Raw genomic sequence first — 21,844 nt, forward strand, 5'->3', positions numbered from 1 at the left:
AGAAAGAAAGTGTCTAGGGAAATATACAGAAGTGACTTTTTTCCTTTTGAGAAAGGGAGTACTTGTGGCACCTTAGAGACTAACACATTTATTTGAGCATAAGCTTTTGTGAGCTCATGCTCAAATAAATTTGTTCATCTCTGAGGTGTCACAAGTACTCCTTTTCTTTTTGCGGATACAGACTAACACAGCTGCTACTCTGAAACCATTTTTCCTTTTGGGTATGTCTGAATTTCCTCATCTTATCCTAATGTTGCTTTCTTCCTAGTCACCCATGTTTGATGGTAAAGTCCCCCATTGGCATCATTATACTTGTTTCTGGAAGCGGGCCCGACTCGTGTCCCATGCAGATGTTGATGGCTTCCCTGAGCTCCGATGGGAAGATCAGGAGAAAATCAAAAAAGCAATTGAAACTGGGGGAGCCACAGCAGGTAAGTGACGCAAAAGTGATATTTACAGAGATTCAAGAGATTTAGAACCATTCTATCTATACTTGAGGGGATGTGATTATGGGTACTGGGTTTTTTGCTCACTGGCTGTGATGTCCCTTCAGATGGTGAAATCAGAACAATCACTGGAACTTTCCGGATTCTCAGTAATGACTAGGAGACTGACTGTATATACTGAACCCTGTGAGATAGAAAGTGATCAAACAGTGGAAAAAGCAAGGACATGGCATCACTAAATATACTTTTATTCACTTACTTGGCTAGTGTAGTTTAGCTTCAATTAGCTGATACTAGTAAATGATCTGTAATACACTGTGGAAAAGTAGTGATGATTTCACAGTAGGTCTCAGGTTACTAAGACATCACACCTACCAATATATCAGATCCAGAAAACATTAATAAAGATTGTATAAGCGCTGTATTAAGAGTTCAGTGCAATTAACTAAATGGTCAGGGAAATGACCAGATCCAGGTTGGAAGTGGTTGGGTGGGTATAGGGTGCCTAGATGCTACAGTAATATGAATAATAAGAGTGCAGACTCAAACCATCAGTGTCCATACAACACAGGAATTTTGGGAGGTTTGTAGATTGACGTCAGCCTCTCTGGCATATAACATATCAAAGAAAATGCATCCTGTATATGGAAAGGAGAGTTCTGTTTGAGGTGTGGCTATTTGGTTGACTCCAGTTCTGGTCAGGTCTTGAATAGCAATGTTTATTTTATTTAATTTAATTTTATACTACTACTAGAACAGACAGACAATGAAGCAATGAATTCTCACTACTGTGGCTCTTTTGGGTATTGTTGATCACTAATGTGGCTCCCAAACCACTGAGGGGCTGAGTATAACTGTTCTAAAATATACAGTTACATAAGCAGACTTCCACAGTTCCTCCTTGCACACATACAGAACACTTGACTTTTTCCAAGTGCTTTTTAAACGTTAACTGGTTAATCCTCACAGTATGCATGTGAGCTATAGTTAAGCTATAAGCCTCTTGACATATGGGGATACTGAAGCACAGAGGTGGTGATTTACCTCAGAGCAGCATATTAGCTCAGTGACAGAGCTGGAATCGAGCTTGAGTCCTCACTTTACACCTCTGACAGATCAGGCTTGTGTTCTTCAGAGTAGAAAGTTCATCTCTCATAGGGGTTGTTTTGTAAATGTGAAGTTGCAGGAACTAGTGTTGTTGCAGCGTTATATGCTTTTTGACAAGTGCAGGTGAGAGATTGAGATTGTCTTCCCTAGTAGTGAAGACTGAGGTATAGGTGAGTAACCTTAGAAGTTGATTATGAGTCTACAGAGTTCCTAACGCTTCCTGTAGGATTCTGAATCGCAGAGAGGGCATTGTGGGTTTTGTCACTGTACTTATTTCTCTAAGTGTACTAGGCTGTGGTTGATTTGGCTTTGTTTCATGGCTAGTCTCTCACTATGTTTGTGCTGATTGTGGGGGATGATAAACAGTTGGGGAGACTTTTTAAAGAAATAAAATGAACAACTTTAGAAGTTTACTTTTTTTGCTTCTGTTCTCCAGGTAAAGGCATTGACCAGGAGGGAGGTGGCAAGGCTGAGAAGAGTTTAAATGACTTCGCTGCAGAATATGCCAAGTCTAACAGAAGTACCTGCAAAGGTTGTACACAGAAAATAGAAAAGGTAGAGACATACAGTTATTGGGTTTTTCCCCTTCCGGTCCAGGGCAACACAATTAATTCCATGAGTTCTGAACTGTTGTTCTCTTTTTATATTATGGGTTTAAAAGATGCAGTACTTTCTCAGAAGAAATGCTCTGTTCTGAACAATTTGTCAACCCAAAGCTCTTGCACCGCAGTAGGGTCTCAAATCTGACCTCTTCAGAGCCTGGAAATTAGACCTGCTGACTTTTCCTTCTGTAAAGGAAAGAAAATATTTAATCAGTCCAGGCATTGGAGCTGATTGGCAGATTACTGCTGGTGTTTCTGCAGAGGAAAAGCCTGGAGAGAAGTTTTGGCTTCCCATTGTGGTACTGTAAATGTGTTTTTGTTCAGGAAGGCCAGGGGGTACTGCAGTTCTCCACTGACCCATCCCATCACTGTTTTGTAGGGTATGTCCTGCTCTTCCATATATATGTATTTAAGAAATGCTAGCAAAATAAGGCTCTGAACCTGCAAGCACTATTTAATGTGAATAATCCCACCGATTACTCATATGTGTAAATTTTCATGTGTGTTTGCAGGATTGGAGTCCAAATTTGCTTTTGAAATGAGGATTTCTGAGTGATTGTTTTGAATAGTATAGGCTGAACTGTAATTCAGAATACGATCTGGTCAGAAATCAGGCTGACTTCATTAGTTCTCACACATTAATTTCTGGAGAACCAAAGTTTTATAATTTAAAATTCCTTGCATGGAGCCTGATCCTGCAGGGTTTGCTTGCTTGACCTCTGTAGGGCTACTTGCATGAGTGAACGTTGTTGGATTGGATCCAAAATGTGATTAGCTATTGTTGAGTTATTACTAAGCAAAAATTACTTGACTGAATTTTATTCTTTGCTCAGACTGGTTATGGGATTTCCCACAATTTTTTTAAAGTAGTAGTAAGTATGGCCTGAGACTAAAAGAGAAAAGTTTAACTCAAAAAAGGAATTTTCAGAGCATGGGAAACCAGGGGGATTAGAATGAAAGTACTGGTGTAAATTTCAGCATGTGACTGCTAGCAGGTGATTGGTGGAACAGTTTCTACTACTCTACTATTTAAGAAGCATTACTTTTATAAAATCACCAACCTATTTCTCTGAATTAACATTCAGGTCCTTCCCAGAGTGGCATCACAGCCACGTTTGTACTGTTGGTTTTTCTCTACTTCAGGGGCAGATCAGAATTTCCAAGAAGATGGTGCATCCCGAAAAGCCCCAACTGGGAATGATAGATAATTGGTACCATCCAAACTGCTTTGTGAGCCACCGAGCAGAACTGGGCTTTCTCCCTGCATTTGGAGCCAGTCAGCTCCAGGGCTTTGGGATGTTGAAAGCAGAAGATAAAGAGGATTTGAAAAAGCAGCTGCCTGCCATGAAGAGTGAAGGGTATGTGGGGGATGTAAGAGAGCCTGCTGGCTAGAAGATCCATGAAGACACACTGCATGTCTTCACAAATTCCATGTTTTATATAGATAGGACTTTTTAATCTGTCTTAACCATTTATTGTTTGTATAGCAGTAGTGCCTAGAGGCCATAATCGGGGATTTAGAGCCTTGTTGTGCTAGGCATTGTGCACAGATAAAACAAGACACACCCTTGCCCTTAGGAGGTTGCAATCTAAGTATCTCCCTTGGAAATACAGAGAGAGTGCAACCAAGCAATCATGACTTTCAAAACTGATCTAATATTTTGTGCCATAAACTAGCAATCATGGGAGTGAGCAATAGGGAATGGATCACTTTATGATTACCTGTTCTGTTCAATCCCTCTGGGGCACCTGGTATTGGCCGCTGTCGGAAGACAGGATGCTGGGCTATATGGACCTTTGGTCTGACCCCGTATGGCCATTCTTATGCTCTCATGAGTTCAGTTGTAAAGACTCTGTGCTGCACTGTCTGGTGGTGGGGGTGGTAATGTTGTTCTCTTTATTTCTGATCTGTTGATTGAGAAGTGATTCCTTAGACTTTCGTTCCTCCTGTGCCACTGACTCATTGGGCTGTCCAGTTCCTCCGTTGATTACAGTTACTCATTAGTTGTGGTACTTTTCAGGTGATGCCAGCGCATTCAGTATCTTCTTCACTGTCATATGCCCACTCTTCCTTGGCCTTCCTCCCTTTGGCACCGTGCTTGCTTAGCATGTTTTCCACCTTCCATAGGGTGTGTGTGTCCCAGCTACCCGAGCTTGCTTTGATACTTTCTAATGTGCCCTGCTCTGTCAGCTCCCTTGCTCTCGCATTTGTTGTTTTGTCTTTCCATGAAATGTGTAGCATCTTCCCCAGGTCTGTCTGAGACCTCCAGTCTCTTCTTAATAGCCACTGTTATTGGCCAAGCCTCTGTGCCATACAGTAGCATGCTTGGTACAGTCACATGGTACGATCTGACCGTTAGTTTGGTGTGGAAACCTCTGTTTGACCAGATGTTGTTTCACCTTTCAGAAGTGGTGTTTGCTTTTACTAATCTTGTATGAATATCATTATCGCACCCACCTTCAAATGTATTCACACTTCCCAGGTAGCGGAACTCTTCTACCTGTTGGACTTCTTTTCCATCCATGTAGGCCTTTGCATCTGCTGCCCACTTTTCTACCTTCATAATCTGGTTTTCTCTGTATTTACTTTCAATTCAATTGTTGCTGCTTCCTGTTCTACCTCTGGTATAAGGCAATCATTCCGTTCCACATCCTATTTATTAAAGCATTGTTATTGGGAAAGCGACAGTCGTGTAACTCATTTCTGCTAACCCATTTTACACCACCTGCAATGTCTTTTGTTACCTGCATCATCACCCAACCTATGGCAAATGCAAACAGGATTGGTGATAAGGCGTACCCTTGCCTAATTCCAGTCACAATATCGAACCACTCCCCTGGTCTGTATCTGATCTTACTGTGCATCTACTTTTGTCATATAAACTCCTTATTATGTTGATCAGTTTGTCTGGTATTCCATAGTTTCTAGCAATATTCCATGGGGTCTCTCTGTGGGTGTTATCAAAAGCTTTCTTGAAGTCGATAAAGTTAAGATGGATTTTTGCCAAGCAGTAACTTTTTCAATGAACTGTTGAAGAGTGAATATCTGTTCACAGCATGATCTACCTGGATGGAACCCACTCTGTCACTCCTGGTAATAATTTATCCACTACCTTGTTAATTCTATTCAGCATAACAGTAACCAATATTTGGCACTGTTATCAATCCCAGGCACTACCTTGCCAGTTCGTGCACTAAGATCACCTTTTTTGGCAATGCCATGCTGATACCATCTTTCCAGTCTTGTAGAACTTGTTCTTTCACTCATATTTCATTAGTTTTGTTAGCTGCTCAGTCAGAATTTCACCTCCCACCTGTAATTCCTCTGCTTGAATTCTGTCAACCCTAGGAGCTTTCCGCTGTTTGAGACCTTAGATGATTGCTTTAATTTCATCAGCTGTGTTTGGTCTCTCTTCTATTTTTAACTTAGCATTGGCATTTCGCTTGACCCTGTGAACGATCATTGGCCCTGGAGAGTTTAATATGGAATGAAAATGTTCCTTTTGTCATCTGGCTTGTTCTTCACGTGTTTTCAACATCTGTCCATGAGAATCTCTGTGATGGTTGGATTCTTCGAGAGCTCTTTCATTATTCTATAGAGCTGCTTGAAATCTCCTCTCTGTGCTGCATCTTTTGCTTCTGCAGTCTTCTCCTGAACCCAGGCATTTCTGTCTTGCCTGCATCTTGTCTTTTTTGTCATTTTCTTTGTTTCTTGCATATGCCTCTAAGAGTTCTGCCTGTGTCTTGCACTGTTCCTTTTTTGCCCTCAGAGCTTTCTGGTTCTCTGTCGTTGCCCATGTTCCAGATGTAAACCATGCATCTTTCTTACTTCCTCTCCAGTGGTCCACTACTTCCTCTGCTGTCTCGACTACCATCTTCTTCCACTTTGACCATCTGCCTTCCAGACTTTCATCAGCCTGGTCGTCTAAAACACTGGAATGGTTGCTATATTGAGTCTGGAGTCTGATATGCGTTTTTGTCCTTGAATGTCTCTGTTGCTGTAACACTCTCTTTATCCATCTTCCTGCTCTCTTTACGTTTAAGTTGTAATTTGGTCACTAAAAGATAATGGTCTGAGCCAATATCTGCTCTTCTAACGTTCCTCAAAGAACCATCTCCTAGATATAAACATGGTCTGTCTGGTTGACAGTCGCATTGTCTGGTGATCTTCATGTAAACTTATGAATCCTCTTGTGCTGGAAATGATTGCCTCCTGTTTTAGGGTGTTTGTGCCAGAGAGATTCAAGAGCTTGTTTGCCATTATTAGTTCAGATGCCTTCTGCTACTGTGGCTGTGACTTCTTCCCAGACAGTAGCAATGTTGCCAAATTATGCATCAAAGTTGTCTGTCATCAACTTGGAAGTGCCTAGCTATGACATCAAGACTTACATTCTATGAGCAGGTGCAGCATCCTTTTCACTGTCACCTGCTGCATTTTGTTGGTGCATGTTCTTGGATTATTGTACATTTGGCATGTCATGTTTGCAGCCTGGCTGTTGTTGTTCTGTCATTCACTGGCTTCCACGCCAACAGAGTCTTCGCTGTGATTTTATCCAACACAATTCCTGCATCTCTTTCATGTGTTGCTCCTCCTGAGTATAAGATTACAGCACTTCAGACACAATCTTGCTACTCCCTGCTCATCTCGTCTCACTGACACCAAGTATGTTCAGGTGGTATTTTTTCATTCTTATTTCTTGTGTAACCTGTGCCAGCTTTCCCATATAAGGGTACGTTCATTCCACATGCCTACTCTTGTTACAGATTTGGTTGTCACGATTTGAAATCTCAAGATCTCCGCTTCCTTCCAGCTTTCCTTGAGATCTGTCATACTTGTGTCTTGGGCTCCATCTACACCAACTGCCCTCAAGTTTTGGTTTCACTGAACTGTTTCTGTTGCGGATAGGTTTTACCTGAGTGTGTCACAAACTCAACTGCAGAACCCCCTCCTCTTTTATCAGGCTTGGAGTCATCACCATTGCCAACAGAGGCAGGGTAGGAATTGATTGTCAGTCTTTTTTTTTTCCCTTCACCACTGATCTGTGTGACAGAAATTGACTCTAATTAAATCATAACTTATCTTGGGAACCCTCAGGGGGTCGCGAGGTTATTACGTGGGAGGTCTTGAGCTGTCAGCCTTCACCGCAAATCCCGCTTTGCCTCCAGCATGTATAGTGGTATTAAATGTATTTAAAAGTGTTTTTAATTTTTAAGGGGGGTCGCACTCAGAGGATTGCTATGTGAAAGGGGTCACCAGTACAAAAGTTTGAGAACCACAGGTCTATGCTATACATTACAAATGTCCCTCTCACACCAGTCTGCTCACCTTCCTAACCAACGCTTTCCCAGATGCAGTGAATTTGCAGAGTATCTGAGTTACAGCTGTTATAGGCCATCGATTGTAATGAATGCAGTTATTGCTGGGTAGTGCCAGGGAATTGGCCATCTTTACCCATACCAGCTTTTACCATTCTCAGGTGCAGAGAGCTGAAAGTCTATTATTGCATGCAGAGTAACACGTAAATCTAGTTGGATCAGTATATGACGGGTTTGCTTAGTTCCTTTGGCAGAGCATAAGAAGTTTCACTATGTAAATATTTCCTCTTGTCTGCTTTGGCTCTCCTTTCCAGGGGATTTTGGTGATTCTACTTGAACTGTGAAGCATTTACAATCAGAGGCCATGGATTTGTTTGCCAAGTTGCTGTATAAATAAAACATGAACCTAGAATCACAATGCCTGGTGATATAGGGTGCAGCAAACTGAGGTCGCATACCAAGGTTTCTGGCCCTGTTGTCTTTGCTCATGTACAGGTTGAAAAGCAGCAAACGCAGTGGGCATGAAGGTGCCACATCCAGCTAGTGTGCCTGCTAGTCTTTCAACTCCAGTACCTTTTCTCCTGCTGTTTATGCTAGGTGGTCAAGCTACGGGTGCTAAGGATCAGCCAAGAAAGTAGCTGTGCATGTAGAAAAGGAGTCTAGCAAGCATTGGGAGTAGTGTAGAATTCCCCTGCTTCCTCGCTGCTGGCCTTTTGCAAAGAGAGAGAGGAAGAAATTCTCTTGAAGCCCAAAACTGGCTTGATTGACTGGAGAAGCTAATGTCCCAGAAGACTTGCCTCACACATTAGCTCATGCAGGAGAAATGAACTGAACGTGTTTTGTCTCCGATGCACCTTTTGTTAAACCAGATGAGATTTTAACAATGAGCTTCAAAGATGCCTTTGGCTTCCCTTTTCAGAGCTCTGTTTGGACCCAAATGTTGTGTCTGACTGGAATACTGCATGCATCCTTCGTGCTTCCATCACACCCTCCATTGAGGAGCTCAAGGAGCATTGCACACATTCTGGAACTAAGTCTTGCAGCAGTTCTTGTAAGGGAGACAATCATAGATTGTGGGGTGGGGGACTGAGTAACAGAGAGTTTATAGCAAGAGCTGGCTGGGAGTCTTCCATCAAAATAAAATGTGTATCAAAAATGGGAGGAAAACTTTATGCAAGTGTTCCCTGTCTTTCTAGCCTGCCATAGTTGAGACTTGCTCATGGTCACACAATGATTCAGTGGCAGTGTTGGAGCTGGAACCCAGATCTCCTGAGTCCCAGCCCAGTACAATCTAGGCACAACACCCAGTTTTCCTGTATGTGCTCTGGGTTTTCATTTCTAGTCTTAGGGGTGTAAAGTAGGTAGATGGATTTGCTGGACACTTTGCCTGACAATACCATATTGCAACAGCACAAGAAAAAGGTCGTGGCTATGTGCTGAAAGGTTCACCTTGTAGGGAGCACTGATGCGTGGTGCTGAGGGCTACGTTGGCAACTTGCCAAAAGTCTATGGGCTGCACCTCATTTGAATATCAAATAGCGTATGCTCTAAAAATAAACAGTAAATGTCCATAGCCCTAGAATTCTCTGTACGTTTTTCTTTGTAGAGTAGAAATTGCTGTTTGTTTGAGGCAGCTTTTACTGGGGAAAGAGAGGCTGCTCTCTCTCTATACCACTATCATACAGGGTTGGTTTAACTACAGTGTTATATTAACCTGCAGGGGAATACCACTCACGCAAGGAACAAGAACAATCAGTTAATGCTTTGAAGAGTAGAGACTGAGGTGATGGTCTTTGCCTTTCTCCCTTTTCAGACTGGCTGCTGGTTTTGCACCAGAATCTCCACTGCTGTTAGTATTTTTCATACGTTCTTCTCTCCGCAAGGAAGATCTGAGCTTGGATGCCTGATGTGGTGATCAGAAGACTCAGGATACACTACGCCAGTCCTCAGCCCTCTTCCCCTATCAGCTTTCTAAAAGTTTAAATAAACCCCATAGCTTATATCCGGTAGGAAGGTGAGGAGAAAGTGGAACATTTCTGGTGGTGGCCTATGTCAGTTGGTCATAGGCCCCAGGCTTTTTAAGCAAGCTTTTTGGTATCTGCTGCCCAGATGTTAACTTACGACACACATTACTACTTCTGCCAGGAGAGAGTAATCCAATGCTGCATACGGAGAGAAGAACCATCCAAAGACTTCATTAGCTGATGGGATGTGTGGGCACAGTGCCTTTCAGTCGTGTATTAGGCTTCTGGCTATTCATGTGCTGACTCTGTTTCGGGGGAAAGTCTGATTACTACATAAGAGTGCTGCTTAACTTTCCCCTTACCAAAAAGCAGGCATTTTAGGTACTAGCATGCTGATTCAACAAAGCACTTGAGCATGTCCCTTAAAGTTCAACATATACTTCTTCCCTAGTCAATGAATGTAATGAACTGAAACACAAAGTGCTTTGCTGAACTGGGCTTAAGTCGATAACCTTTTGCACAGGGTAGGTTTGGTGCAGGTGACAATTTTACAGAACTTCCAAAAGACTTCAATCGTTGTAGCTAGTATATAAAACCTACTCCCAAGTAGGAGGTCACCAGAGAGGTTCCTGGCGTGGCTCACTTGGTGAAGGGGCTGGATGGACTCATTCACTCTGCAAAAATACCGAGGAGTACTTGTGGCACCTTAGAGACTAACAAATTTATTTGGTCATAAGCTTTCGTGGGCTAAAACCCACTTCATTGGATGCATGCAGTGGAAAATACCGTAGGAAGATATATATACACAAAGAACATGACAAAATGGGTGTTGCCATACCAGCTGTAATGAGACTAATCAATTAAGGTGGGCTGTTATCAGCAGGAGAAAAAAAACTTTTGTAGTGATAATCAGGATGGCCCATTTCAAATAGTTGACAAGAAGGTGTGAGTAACAGTAGGGGGAGAAATTAGCATGGGGAAATAGTTTTTACTTTGTGTAATGACCCATCCACTCCCAGTCTTTATTCAAGCCTAATTTAATGGTGTCCAGTTCGCAAATTAATTCCAATTCTGCAGTTTCTCGTTGGGTCTGTTTTTGAATTTTGTTTGTTGGAGAATTGCGACTTTTAGGTCTGAAATTGAATGACCAGGGAGCTTGAAGAGTTCTCTGACTGGTTTTTGAATGTTATAATTCTTGACATCTGATTTGTGTCCATTTATCCTTTTGCGTAGAGATTGTCTGGTTTGGCCAATGTACACGGCAGAGGGGCATTGCTGGCACATGATGGCATATATCACATTGGTAGATGTGCAGGTGAACGAGCCTCTGATAGTGTGGCTGATGTGATTAGTTCCTGTGATGGTGTCCCTTGAATAGATATGTGGACAGAGTTGGCAGCGGGCTTTGTTGCAAGGATAGGTTCCTGGGTTAGTGTTTTTGTTGTGTGGTTGCTGATGAGTATTTGCTTCAGGTTGGGGGGCTGTCTGTAAGCAAGGACTGGCCTGTCTCCCAAGATCTGTGAGAGTGAGGGATAGTCTTTCAGGATAGGTTGTAGATCCTCGATGATGTGCTGGAGAGGTTTTAGTTGGGGGCTGAAGTTGACGGTTACCCCTCTGAAACCTGTCATTCACTCTGGTGGCAGTTGAAGGCCAGACTCTCTTAGCTTGTGCTTTTCTTGATATTCAGCTGCCCAGGTGAGTGAGTTGCAGGGGTGTTGGAAGGAACATGTGGCTTCTTTTGTGAAAAAAGTGATCTCCAGAATGTGGTGCAGCTTTTCTGCCTCATTCTGGGCCTCCCAGCTGGAGGTGATGGTTAGTGTGCAGGCATTTTACTGTGTAGCCATCTTATGAGGCCATCAAACCCTAGTCAGACTAATGGCCTCACTTCTCTGAACGTGCAACTCAGTTGGAGAGAGATTGAGAGGAAGTGAATGCTTTCACATGCTAATTTGGGAGATGGTGTTGAGGGCTCTGGGGATTAGCCATTTCCCCCACAAGTGTGATTCCTAATTAGTAACAAATACTTTTTAAGGGGCGGCTGCTGAGTCATAGTAAGTGAAACCAAGGTTTGGCTAAACTCTAGACCCTTGGCAGGTTTTATAAAGTCTAAATGCAATGGAAATATTTCTACAAATCTTTGAATTTTCATGAAAATGGATCCTTTAATATAAACGTTTCCCTGCACTATTTAGCCCCCAAACACTTCAAGATTGGGCTAGTTTATTTCCATTGTCAAAGCTGACAGAAGTGCAAAAAGGGTAAACCATGTAAAATGGTGATAAGTAGTTTCATAGGGAATGTTATTTTCACAATCTAAGGTGGTGGTAGAAACACAGATATGTCATTTTGTTCTTAAAAATACAACAAACATGGCCTTGAATAGTAGGGAACCCGGAAGAATTAACCAGAGGTCAAAAGTACTGTGTATATGCATCCTATCTTGAGCTCTGGGTTAGTGTGAGTCCCTCTCCCTTGAGCTGTGTGAAATTCCCCCTTTCTCCCCAAAAGAGCGAAAACACTCTGAATTTTGGAACATATGTCAAGCCCACCATGGCCAAGAAAATGATCTGGAAATTTGTAAATTGTCTTCTGTGGGGCCTCTTGTCCTTTTTCAAGTCCCCCCTTTTATTGGCTTTCTGAGCCAACGTTTTATACTAGAATTCCCAACAGCCAGTGCAGCTCCAGCCAACTTCAGTTAAACTGTTTGTGCAGAATTGTGTCCTAACACTGTGAGAATAGTGTCAATTTAAAACCAGGGGGCTGATATAAACTTTTCTCCTGTCTGATATTACATGAGTTTTAATCAAGGCCCTTGAAAGAAAACTGGCCTACCAAGGTCATTGTGTTTGCCACCCTTGACACTTCAAATTCAAGCAAAGTCTAAAATGAAAAGCCAGGTATTACTGATACATTCTCCACTGATGTCCCTACTGTAAGGACTTGTATCTGTGCCAGCTATTACATTGATCTGAGAAAATGTATTGATTCCTACTGACTTTTTATTTTTTAAGTTAAGATGTTTCAAATAGTTAATACAGCCCCAGATTAATATCTCCTGAGGCTCTTGGGTGATGCAATTAATTTTTTTATATATACTTTTGCCAGTCTGTACAGGTCTCCAGTGGAAAACTGTTTTAAGCAGGCATAGTCTGGTCATGATTTTCCATTATGGAGTCAAGAATTTTTGAGCAGATAATGCATTTATATTGCATATTTAAGATCTAGCAGGAAGGAAATTTTAAAAATGAACTAGGGTTGCACAAATCAAAAGGTTAGTCTGTATGAAGTGTTCAGTTTCAATCCACTGTAATCAGAGTTGCTGCCAAACACTTGAATAACTTCCCTTCTGTGTGTTTCTCCGTTAGAAAGAGAAAAGGAGATGAAGTGGATGGAAATGTGACCTCAAAAAAGAAACAGAAAAAAGAAAAAGACAGAGAATCCAAGCAGGAGAAGCTGTTAAAGGTTTGTTGTTTGAGCTATCCCAAACTTTTTAAACTTTCTTTCCAAAATGTAGTGCTGTTGAAGGGTGCTGGGTTGACAGCCATGGCACATAGAGTCCTATTTATTCACAGCTACAGGATCTAGAGTCTTATTTATTCACACAAGTACAGTGTGAACTGCGGCAATGCAAGCGTCCCACATGCTGCCCTGTTAGTATGCTTCATCTGTAAAGTGGTGAGACGCTAGTTCACAATGCAAGCCCGTTCAGACCTTGGCCCCTAAGAGAAGTTAAGACACTTGTGCTGTGGAGCCTTTTTTGCCCCTGATAAGAGAGCACATCATTCCAAACAGGTCACCAAAAAGGTATTGGATGGTAGCGCTTTAAGTCCTCGCTGTTGGTGGCTGGATTTGAACGGGTGACCTAGAGGTGAAAGTCTCATCTTTCAGATAACTTGTTTTAGTCCTTTCTATGCCACTTTCTGGCTCCAGGGATGCTATTAAAACTGAATGTTGTTGCCTAAGATCTTGGAGCATATAAAATGTGAGAAGTTGAACAGAGACAAGGTGTGGAACTAGGTCAATGAGAAATAATATCACTTGCTCAGTTGCACCCTTTTGTGACTCATCTGTCCAGTTCTTCAGTATAAACTTTGATAAATCCTAGCTTTGTGTATTTGGTTTAGGAAAGACAGTGGAAAGACTTTCTGATTTGGTTTCAAGAATTTTATAGACATTAAACGTTTGGCATAGATATCTTTCAAGAAAAAATTACCTGCAGCTTTTCCTGAAATTGAAGTCCTAATAGTATGGCTATCACACAGCTTACATAGAGCAGAAAGGCCTTTTAGTTTTCTGCTGCTTTATTTTGTGATTTTAACTTGTTACATCCTTAACAGAGCACAATGTTCACAATCTACAGATCCAGAAGGTTTCAACTGCTAGAATTTATCATTCTGAGAATCAGGGTTGGTTTGGGGTTAAACTCTTAAATTCATCATGGTTTTTTGTTTTTGTTTTTTTTCTTAGTATGATGAACTCATTTGTCTTTTCTACTGAAACTAGAAATTACACTGTTTAACGTGCATATCTGCTACCCATTATCACCATGGTACAGAGAAAACCACACCTAAACACACACATGACAAATACATGTGCATTATTAGAAATGTCTCAAGTGATATTTTAGTGTCCAACATTCTGTCATTATCCTTCCCTTTTCTCCCTCTTAGTGGAAAGTCCCAAAAGAAGAGTTTCTAGATTTTTCCCTTTTTGCTGGATGTCTGACCTTTATAGTTCCTTTTTATAGGGGAGTGTGTATATGTGGCCTCGTAGCTTAAAACTGGCAGTACGAGTCAAGATTTGTGGGCTCTACTTCTATCATGTGACCTGTTGTATTAATTTAGATGGAATATGTGGGCCTAAAGAGTCAGTGGTGTTTAACATGACCCCATCACTGTGCAACATTAAACAGAGTTAAACAAGGTTCAGGATTTGGTTTGCAGAGACCTCCGCTTGCTGAGTACTGCTACAAACCTCATAAACATATTTTTGACCTTTTATTAAAGATACAGAAAAGAAGGAAAAACAGTTAAAGCATTTGAAATGTAAAATATTAAGTAAGATTTTCATTTGAACATTTATTGTTCCCTTTCCCTCCAGCTGGATTTTTAAAAGGACTCCCCCAAGTCCCCAGTTTGAGAATCTCTTAGATGGTATTAAAGATGGTAATAACTGTCCTTCCGAGGAAAAGAGAAGTTAGTTGAGATGGGCTGGAGCAGTTGTTGTTAAAGTCTGATGCCATTTCCTAGAAGACAAAACAAGACAAACACACACTAGGGGAGAGAAAAGCACAGCGGAGGGAGAAAATGCATCTTGTCTCTCTGGTGCTGACTTTCACTTGCAGCCTCACAGCTGGAAAAACACAGTTGCAGCACACAATCTCATCAGTCACACTGAAACCTGAGAACTTGTAACCTCATTGGGCTGTTTGCAAGTGTTCCTTTTAGTTGCCTCTTTCTGGTTTGTTGGAAGCCTGACAGTAGCCTGCTACTTCAGGATTGCTCTTCTTGGACAGTGATTGCAAATATCCAAGCTACCAGGTTTTCCTCAACAGGAGCAGACAGAGTTGATTTGGAGCATCAAAGATGAGCTGAGAAAAGTCTGTTCCACTAATGACCTGAAAGAGCTGCTGATAGCCAACAAACAGGAAGTGCCTTCGGGGGAATCTGCTGTGAGTTGGGGTTTTATTTCTTTTATGAAAGTGACTGTCTGTCTGAATCCGTGAGGTTCATTCAAAGCGATGTTGCTAATGACAGCCAAAGGTCTGAAGCGAAAGCCTATTGTAAAATCTCAAGAACAGAAAAATCAGTTGGATTGAACACTTGGCAGAGGTTTGCAAACTGCTCCATGCCTTTCTGGCATCAGATCTATTCTTTCTTCCCAGCAGCTTAATTACACTAAAAGAAGCTAAAACTACATTTAACTCTTTCCTAATGTTACTTATTCACATAAGTAATTACTGTAGTTGCCACAGTGTTGTGAATGGGATAGGAAGTGGCTTTTGCAATCTGCGATGGAAGGTGTGAGCCATCTCTGACTTGGAGTATTTACATTTCCTAAAGCAGTGCTAAAGCCTCAAGGGTGTTGGGGGGGATAGAGGGGGCTGGGGGGGGGGGGACGACCAGGGATGGGATGGGGTAGGATGGCTACAGTAGGTCTCTAGGATTAAAATGGTCAAGGACCATTTTCCAGGGAGGAAGATTGGATTATTATGGACTATGCACTGTGTAACCAAATGTAACACCCATCCTCCAGCAACATTTTTAACTTATTCCAGTGAAAGCGTACTTAGCACTTTACAATAAACATGCTGTCGCAGACACAGAGCAGAAGCCTTGTCCTGAGGAGACGACAGTCCAAAGGCACAAGTGGGTGCCTGTGTGTGGACAGGCAAACTTAGTGACGTGTGGTCAAGGCTTTGTGCCACAAATAGTTTTGAGGAATGTGTTTTTATTTATAAGCTAGTTATAGATTCAACAAGTAACACTGTTTGTCTTCAGGCCAAGATATTCAGATGTGTGTGAGTTTGCTGGATTCTCTGACACAGTATACGATGTGCTTGCTGTGTGTGCTTCCACTGTTACCCTGGCATGATTTGTTTGCATCTCTGTTGCTTTAGCTCTTGGACCGAGTAGCAGATGGGATGGCATTCGGAGCTCTGCTTCCCTGTGAGGAGTGCAAGGGGCAGTTTGTGTTCAAGAGTGATGCATACTACTGCTCAGGGGACATCACTGCCTGGACGAAATGTGTTGCCAAAACACAGACCCCCAACAGGAAGGAATGGATAATCCCAAAGGTAGACACAGCAAACTTAACTATCTGAAACTCAGGCTGTTAGTTCTTAAATTACTCTATTGCTCGTGGAAGGGAAGAATAAATATTAATGCCCACAACTTGATATTAGTGGGCAGGGCATACTGCAGCTTCTGTGCACCTCTGCCTCTGAGAATGGGAGGAGCTGCTCATAGCTAATGCACAGGGGAGATTGTTTTACAGTAGCAGTGGGATGGAGAGATGTCATTTCTTCCATTCCAGAACTTTGGGCCTCTCCAATTTGTTCCGCTGCTGCAAGAATGACTTGTGGTTTGGGTCTGTGATTTTTAGTGTAATTCCTAATAACTGGCTCATTTTGCTGTTTTAATTTTTCCTTTCTAACTGAGACAAGTGATTCTAATTCTGTGCTCTCAGAATTTCAGATGCTAATGTCTGAATGCCAGAACACTATAAGCAATTATCGTCTTAAAATAAACGGCTATGCAGTTTCCTCTGATTTCCCTCTGAATTGGGAAAAGCATTTTCAGAGACAGTGTTCATGACTTTTAATGACTTTTTAACGAGGGCGTTTAAAAAAAAAAAAATTGCAACTCCTGCAGCAGAAATGTTGGTGAAATATCAACTGAAAAAACCAAGGTTTTTCCTCCACTTTGTTTTAAACACTACACTGAGGAGAAAGAGCAAATGTGTCTGGGGAATTAGGTTCTTGTGTAACAGGAAGCAGAGTTCTCTAATAGTTAGGGAAGGGGATGGGGAAGTGCTAGGACTCCTGATTCTATTTCTGACTGTCACTAAATTGCTGTTTTGACCTTGAGCAAGTCACTTCACCTTTCTGTGCCTTAGTTTCTCAACCAGTAAAATGGGATAATTACCAACTTTGCATGGGAGGTTGTGTGGCTTATATAATGAATTGATTGTGAACCACGTTGAGATCCATGTAAGAATCTTTCAGTAGTAAATGCCAAGATCTGACCAATACTGAATTTAGTCTTTTAACTCTGTAACAGTATTAGTAGGTTTTAAAGTCTTCTTATAATGCTGCCCCCCAGGAGTTCCGGGAAATCTCCTACCTGAAGAAATTTAAGTGTAAAAAGCAAGACAGAGCATTCCCTCCAGAGACTGTGGCTGTGAATGCAGTGCTTCCAGCAACAGCTTCTGCTCCTTTGACAGAGAAGGCGTCTGTGCCAGCAGGTACATGACTCGCTAGGCGGTGTTCAGAGCCAGGAGAGACTGGTTTGAATGGGAATACGTGTCTATCCAGTTGCTGGAGACAAATAACATTTATTTTATGCTTTCCCTAGTGTGGCAATGGGGAGGGGAATGGCAGGTATCAGTGCTGCCTATGGGATTTCTCCTGACACTCTACTGGCAAGGAGGCATTGATTGGTCTTTTGAGAAGCCATGGCTTCAGTGTGCGACCTGCTCACCGAGCTCACTCCACAAAGCTCCTTCCTGTTGCTCCACTCAGTCACTTGTCTGCTGTACTGCACTTCAGGAAGGGGAACGTGGATGGCTAATCACATGGTGTCCCTGAAGTGCACTGCAGTATATTGTACTCCTCCTTCTGCTCCAACATCAGGCTGAATCGCCATGGTGAGAAGCAGAGGCAGCCTCTTCTGTTCCTCACCCCTGATGTGGATAGATCCCAGCTTCAGTCTGTGGACAAATGCATTTGAGATCCAGGTTATGCTTTAACAAGTCACCTAGGAATTTTAAAGGTTGAACTGCCCCTTGGGATCCCCTTTCCCTGCCACGTTTATAACTGTGTTTGTGGAGAGCTCATACAACTCCTTGGGCAGTGTGACTAGGGTTCAAATGAAACATTTAATTGGGTGGCTTCTTGCTTGATTTTGTAAGGAGCATCCATAGACCTTTGAATCACATGTTCCACATCCAGAATTAAACTGTTAGGGCAGTAGCTTATTTGAAATCACTTATTTGCATTTGGCTTACCAGTCATTGGCTTCTCTCACTTAACGGTTATTACCTCTACCCTCTTGATCCCAGACTCCTCCAACATTACCCATTTACTTATCAGGAGGAGCTACTTTGATTTATTCAGCCCTCAGCACTTGTAACAGTCTTCAGTGTTCCTGTGATATGTTTCAGTGTTTGTGGCTGTCTAGACTGCAAAATCTATTACAGGTGTGTTTGATCTATAACATGATAGTGCTCCAGCTGTGTTACCACTTCGATCCCGAGTGGTTACAGAGCCAAGACAGCTCAGTATCATATCTGCTTCACACTCTGGTCTCGTCGAGACATCCTCCCTCTCCAATTCCCCCAAAGCAGCTTTTCAATGGAGGAGGTGCCCTTTGTGGCTTAAATGTTACCTTTTGGTTTCTCTTGGGTCCTCCCTTCACTGTACAGCTACGTTAGCACTTCATAGCCAACAGTATGCAAGCAGTGTCTGCTGGGAAGGTGCGAGTGCCAGGGTAAAACCCTTTTCATTTCTCCGCCCCGCTTCCCAGGAAGCTTACTACAATGTACATTGCGTTATGCTGGCTTGTAGGTGCTCTGTACTGACCGTTGCTCAGAGTATCAGATTCAGGATCTGTGGGTTTGGTGCTCAGTGCTCTTTACTTACATGATGTTTTTATTTCTGAACAACTAGATAAGCCATTATCCAGCATGAAGATTTTGACCCTTGGAAAATTATCCAGGAACAAGGAAGAAGTGAAGGCTATAATTGAGGACCTGGGCGGAAAGGTGACAGGGACAGCAAACAAGGCTACCCTGTGCATCAGCACACAAAGTGAGGAACAGTGCTATATCAACAGCAACCTTAGGACTTGGGAGTTAGGAGATTATAGAGGCCATAGTTAAATTCCTGTGTAAAGGCTGGAGCTGACATTCTGTTGAGCCATGTTTGGATAATGGGTTTTTTTCATATTCTTGGAAAAGTGAATAAAAGTATACTTTGTAAGCATGACTTTCTATAGCGCTCTTAGTTCTGAGTGGTCTCCTAGTATTTTCCTGACTCTGCAATAGAACTGATGTCAGGAATAGCTATATTTCTGTTTTGGATTTGAAAGGACTAGACTGTGTTTTAATTGTGAAGTGGCTTCTTTTATGTAACTGGTAGCTGAGATTGATGTAGGTATCTACATGTCAAATTTGGGGTGGGGCGTAACTATTTAATAGCATTCATTCACGGCCTCGTTGTGACTATTTCAGTGTTAGGTCCTGCTCCCACTGAAGTAATAGGAAAACTGTTGACTTCAAAGGTGCAATATCAGGCCCTTATGGTGTAGGGGAGAAATGTCCCTGATAGACGGTTGGCCTGTAGGATGCTACCACAGGCCTCATCGGAGCAGCTCCCACCAAGCCCCTGGCCCAGCTGGGAGGTGAGGCAGGGTTTGAAATCCAGAAAGTCACTGTGCAACAGGTAACTTTGTTTTAGCCTAGACGACGCTGTTGGGGATTTTGTTTGGGGCAGGTGTGGCACATGCAAAGCACCTCTTTAAAACATTACAAAGCCTGGACCAGCACAGCAGGGCTAGAATCCGAGCGTCTCAGAAGGGCTCCGTGCTGTCTTTGTCGCTGTAACGTTTGCTCCAGGAAACTTGGATTACGGTTTCCCTGACTCTTATCCCCCTCCTTGCAGAGGAAATTGAGAAAATGACCAAGAAGATGGAAGAAGTGAAGGAGGCCAAAGTCCGAGTGGTCTCAGAGCAGTTTCTGCAGGATGTGAAATCCTCCAGCAAGGGCTTCCAGGAGCTCCTGTCGCTGCACGCGCTCTCGCCTTGGGGTGCAGAGGTGAAGCAGGAGCACACGGAGACGTCCCTGGGAGGAAAGTCCAGCGGGCTCCCAAACGTGAAGAGTGCTGGGAAGGTCAAGGAAGAGCAAGGTGAAAAACACAATGACTCTTGTCTCCACAGGAGCGTTTGTTACCGTGTGTTTAAGCATTGCTTTACCCTTCCATAGCGTGCCTCTTGTGTGAGGGTCTGAGGGGAATGGGTGGGCTCCTCACACAGCATAGGTACCCTGGCTATAGTCCAAACTCGTCCCTTTCCCAAAATTGGGCCCTTATTCTTTCTTTGAGTAACAAAGCCCCAAGGCCAGACCAGCCTCAATGTCCAAACTCCCTCCCGAACAGGCTGTTCGTAGAGTTTCTCCCTGCCATACTACCTCTCCCTCTTCTAGCTCACTCTTGCCTGGGAGAGAGAGAGACGGCCTCTGGTATTCCTTAGTTTGAAATAACACTGGGGGAGCCAATGACATAACTCTGCTTCTCTATCCTTATACCTGAGATACTCTGCTGGTATAAATCCACACACCCCTATGCTCTGTGACTTACTCTGGGTCATATATTGAGTGGCAGAACCCAAGATTCCTGGGTTCTCAGTCCCATGCTCTACCAGACACCCACAAGTACTCCTTTTCTTTTTCCAAAATATAGTGACTCTTTCAACAAAATAAATCTGTTAATACTGGTGACAGTCCCCATCTGAGCAATAGGCAAGCTCAGGTACAAACATAGGCTTTTATATAGGGTCCAAGATGAGTAGGTAAGTTCAATGTATATAAATTAAACTTCAGAAACAATTGCACTGAGTGCAGCCTTGTGAATTTATCATCATTCTAGCTAATGTGCAAAAGTTGTAGAGAGACCACTACCTTGTGATGCTGAGTTCATGGGGCACATTTGAGACTGTTAAGGAGGCCTGTATAATGTCTCTGTCTAGAGACAGCCAGTGCTACACAATACCTTCCTCTTCCATCCATTTCTCTGGTGTGTGAATGTGCTGTCTCCATGGATCCTTCCAACCTTTGATTGCTCAGAGGTGAGGAACAGAGTTCATGACCCCCAAACTTAAATTTTCACCACATGTTGTATGTTGCATTAACAGCCTGGCCCACAGCAGCAGAATCTGAATGTATCGTTCATAAACAATTGTCCGGGTTTTAATTAATGGAGGCAACTCTCACCAAAATTCTAGCAGGATAACTAACACATTCCACCTGTTTGGTGGGGGCAGGGGAGAAGACAGGATGGCCAGTTCCCAGGTTAGATCACGTAAAGTGCAGTGTAGCTGGAAGTCAAAGTGCAGTGACTTTCTAACATTGCTTTAGAAGAGCAGTGTGCTTTATAGAGGTGGAACCTGTCGGTGTGAATCCAGACAGGATGAAAACTACTCTACTGCTTTTAAAGAACTTGAGCATTGATTCAAGGAGAGTTCTTCAGACAATCCTGCTTTATCAGATTAAAAATGTAAGTCTTCCCATCTCTTTCTTCAGGAACCAGCAAGTCTGAAAAGAAAATGAAGTTAACAGTTAAAGGAGGAGCAGCAGTGGATCCTGATTCAGGTGAGTGCTGAAAACCAGCTGTGCCTCCAACCATCCTAGCCAGAGTTTGATCCGTTTGAAACCATGCGTTCACATTGCAGTCCCCATCAATACCAGCCCTAGCCGGGGAAGCTACTGATCCAATCAGCGGACCAAATTCTATGTTTTAAGTTCTCCTCTGCAAAAGAACTATGATGGCCCACACCTGAGATTTGAGTGCTCTTTGGTTCCCAGTGAGGTACCTAGGAGTTGTGGATTCTCAGCACCTTTCGCGCTGCCTACCCCATAGAAGAAACATTTGCTTGGTGAAATATTTAATGCTGGTGCTCATCCTGGATATGCATAG

General features: G+C 42.7%; 1 protein-coding gene across 1 annotated transcript in view; it reads left to right on the top strand.

Moving 5' to 3' along the window:
• The window catches only part of PARP1 (poly(ADP-ribose) polymerase 1), a 53,429-nt gene that overhangs the window by 10,315 nt on the left and 21,270 nt on the right, over nt 1-21,844 (top strand). The window contains exons 2-11 of the mRNA XM_077813671.1: nt 269-431; nt 1,990-2,108; nt 3,299-3,513; nt 12,801-12,897; nt 14,990-15,106; nt 16,055-16,231; nt 17,259-17,400; nt 18,824-18,964; nt 19,817-20,059; nt 21,451-21,519. Of these exons, the coding sequence (XP_077669797.1) occupies nt 269-431; nt 1,990-2,108; nt 3,299-3,513; nt 12,801-12,897; nt 14,990-15,106; nt 16,055-16,231; nt 17,259-17,400; nt 18,824-18,964; nt 19,817-20,059; nt 21,451-21,519 (1,483 nt within the window). The remainder of the gene's footprint in view (nt 1-268; nt 432-1,989; nt 2,109-3,298; nt 3,514-12,800; nt 12,898-14,989; nt 15,107-16,054; nt 16,232-17,258; nt 17,401-18,823; nt 18,965-19,816; nt 20,060-21,450; nt 21,520-21,844) is intronic.

The sequence above is a fragment of the Eretmochelys imbricata genome, chromosome 3, assembly GCF_965152235.1.
Source record: "Eretmochelys imbricata isolate rEreImb1 chromosome 3, rEreImb1.hap1, whole genome shotgun sequence".
NCBI classification, from domain to species: domain Eukaryota; kingdom Metazoa; phylum Chordata; order Testudines; family Cheloniidae; genus Eretmochelys; species Eretmochelys imbricata.